At 56.7% G+C, this 2157-nt stretch overlaps 1 protein-coding gene across 2 annotated transcripts in view; it reads left to right on the top strand.

Annotated features, from left to right (window-relative positions):
* The first annotated feature begins 299 nt into the window (after nucleotides 1-299).
* The window catches only part of SYNC (syncoilin, intermediate filament protein), a 21869-nt gene continuing 20011 nt past the window's right edge, over nucleotides 300-2157 (top strand). The window contains exon 1 of one of the 2 annotated variants that reach the window (XM_003801257.2): nucleotides 300-356. In XM_003801257.2, coding sequence (XP_003801305.1) covers nucleotides 304-356 — 53 coding nt within the window. In that variant the 5' untranslated portion in view covers nucleotides 300-303. The remainder of the gene's footprint in view (nucleotides 357-2157) is intronic. The other variant, XM_012812391.2, reaches the window with a different exon arrangement.

Below are 2157 nucleotides of genomic sequence, written 5' to 3'. Positions count from 1 at the left end.
AGGAAGGTTTGGGAAGATCTTGGGCTAGCTGGTTTTGGAACCGCCGCTAAACTGTCCCCCCTTCACTCCCACCCCTATGCCTGGCCAGGCCGGGGAGGGGCGGCCTCTCCCCGCCCCCAGGGCCGCGCGGCCGCTCCCTCCTCCCGTGGCAGGAGCTGGGGCCAAGTGGGTGCGCCCGGCCTTGGGCCGGCGGGGATCCGGTGTCGGCTGCAGCTGGCAGTGCAGCGGGCGCGGGCGCCAGAGCCGGCCGCCCGCGGGGCCGGCTATTAATAACGCAGCGGCCAAGCCTGGGGTCGCGCAGCCATGGCCAGCCCGGAGCCCCGGCGAGGCGGGGACAGCGCCGCCCAGGCCGAGAGGTAGGACGTCCGGGGCCCGCGTCGCCGCCCCTTTTGGGAAGGGGTGCTGGCCGGGTTCCTTTTTCCTTCCGCGGCCACCTTTCTCTGGCTGGGGGGTGGTGGTCCAGTTAAGATGGGGTACCGAGGGGAGATGGTGATAGGGGAGTCCAGGCAAGAGTCCTGGAACATCCTTTTGTCTGTTGCTTGTTATGTCCCTTCTCCTACTGCGGGCTGTGTGAGAATTAACCCTTTCAGACTATCCAGCATTAACTATTTAAATGACATTTGACCCACAGAGGCCACCACTCATTTTCCTTCATTCCTCACTTCAAATGTTAGCTGGAGATGAAGGCCTCCCATTGCTGAATTCGCTGTGTGGCAGCCACTTGGTGCAAGGTTGGGCAACTGCCAGCTTGAAGTTAGGAATCTGCTCAAACAGCCTGTTCTCTCCTGTGTGGCCTGGGATGGGGGTAGGGGAAGGATCCACTGTCTCAGCCCAGCAGAAGGGCCCTGGCTGGGCAGGGCAGTGGGGCAGATGCCCTCCCTCCTGGCTTAGCACAAGTTAGGGGGAAGGGCTGAGGGGCTTGGGGGGCCGGGTAGAGGGGAGTATTTCCCAGGTCAGACTGTGGGCCTGGGACTTCCCGGTGTACCAAGACGTGGAGGTGCAAATACACCCCCCCAATGCCCCTTCACTGTCACACAAGGGCACAAAGCTGAGAGCTGTCTTATATACATGTCTGTACTACTGTCCACAAACATACATAGAGTCAGACCCAGGACTCTTGCCTGTAGTGTCCACACACTCCCAGCCACAGCCCTGATGGACAGGATTGGGGAGCTGCTAGAGTCCTCTGGGGCTAGGGTCAGAGTGGCAGAGGCAGGCTGCCTGGGGCCAGGGGCAGAGGGGCAGAGGCAGGCTGCCTGGGGCCCAAGGAAGCCTGAGGTCAGGGGCCCAGCTGTGCTCACTCTTTCTCTTTCCTTGGCCTCCCATACTCTGCTTCTTTCCCTCTTCTCTCTTGGAGAGGCAGCTGTGTGAGGGTGACATCCAGCAGAGACCTGGCACTGGTAGGATGACAGAGGCACCCTGGGTAGGGTGACAGAGGCAACATGGTGCATGGCAAGAGCACTGCCTGGAAATCAGGAGCCCTGGCTTCTACTTCTAGCTTTGCCACTCAACCTTGGGCAGATTTCCTCCCTGGAGCTCAGTTGGTTTCTGCCTTTCTTATAGAGCCCCACCCTGGCATGTGGAGTGAGTGAGAGCTCTACTCCTCCTTAGGAAAGTCACTCTCAGGGAGATAGACACATGTACATCTATAAAGCAAAGGACCTTGTGTGAAAATGTGCAGCATACAGAGTGCCCCGAGAAGGGTGATGGAGTTGTTCAGGAAATACTTCAGAGAGGAGTTTGACCAGGGCTTGAAGGATGAGTAGAAATTTGTTAGGGAGCCAGGCATAGTGTTTCACACATGTAATCCTAGCACTTTTGGGAGGCAGGGGCAGGTGGATTGCTTGAGTTCAGGAGTTCGAGGACCAGCCTAACCTAGAGAGAAGAGACCTTGTCTCTACTAAAAAAATTTAGAAAAACAGCCAGACATTGTGGCAGGTGCCTGTAGTCCTAGCTACTTAGGAGGCTGAGGCTAGGGGATCACTTGAGCCCAAGAGTTTGAGGCCATAGTGATGTGCAACAGAGTGGGACTCTGTCTCAAAAAAAAAAAGAAAGCAAATAATCAACACATTGAATCCCATAATGGCATAAATGTATTCATGATCTCTGTACAAATGACTTAATAAGGCTCGGTGCCTATAGCTCAACCGGCTAAGG

This window comes from Otolemur garnettii, unplaced genomic scaffold (assembly GCF_000181295.1).
Source record: "Otolemur garnettii isolate 467f Iridium unplaced genomic scaffold, OtoGar3 scaffold00204, whole genome shotgun sequence".
Lineage (NCBI taxonomy): Eukaryota > Metazoa > Chordata > Mammalia > Primates > Galagidae > Otolemur > Otolemur garnettii.
This window is presented reverse-complemented; position numbering and strand designations above follow the sequence as displayed.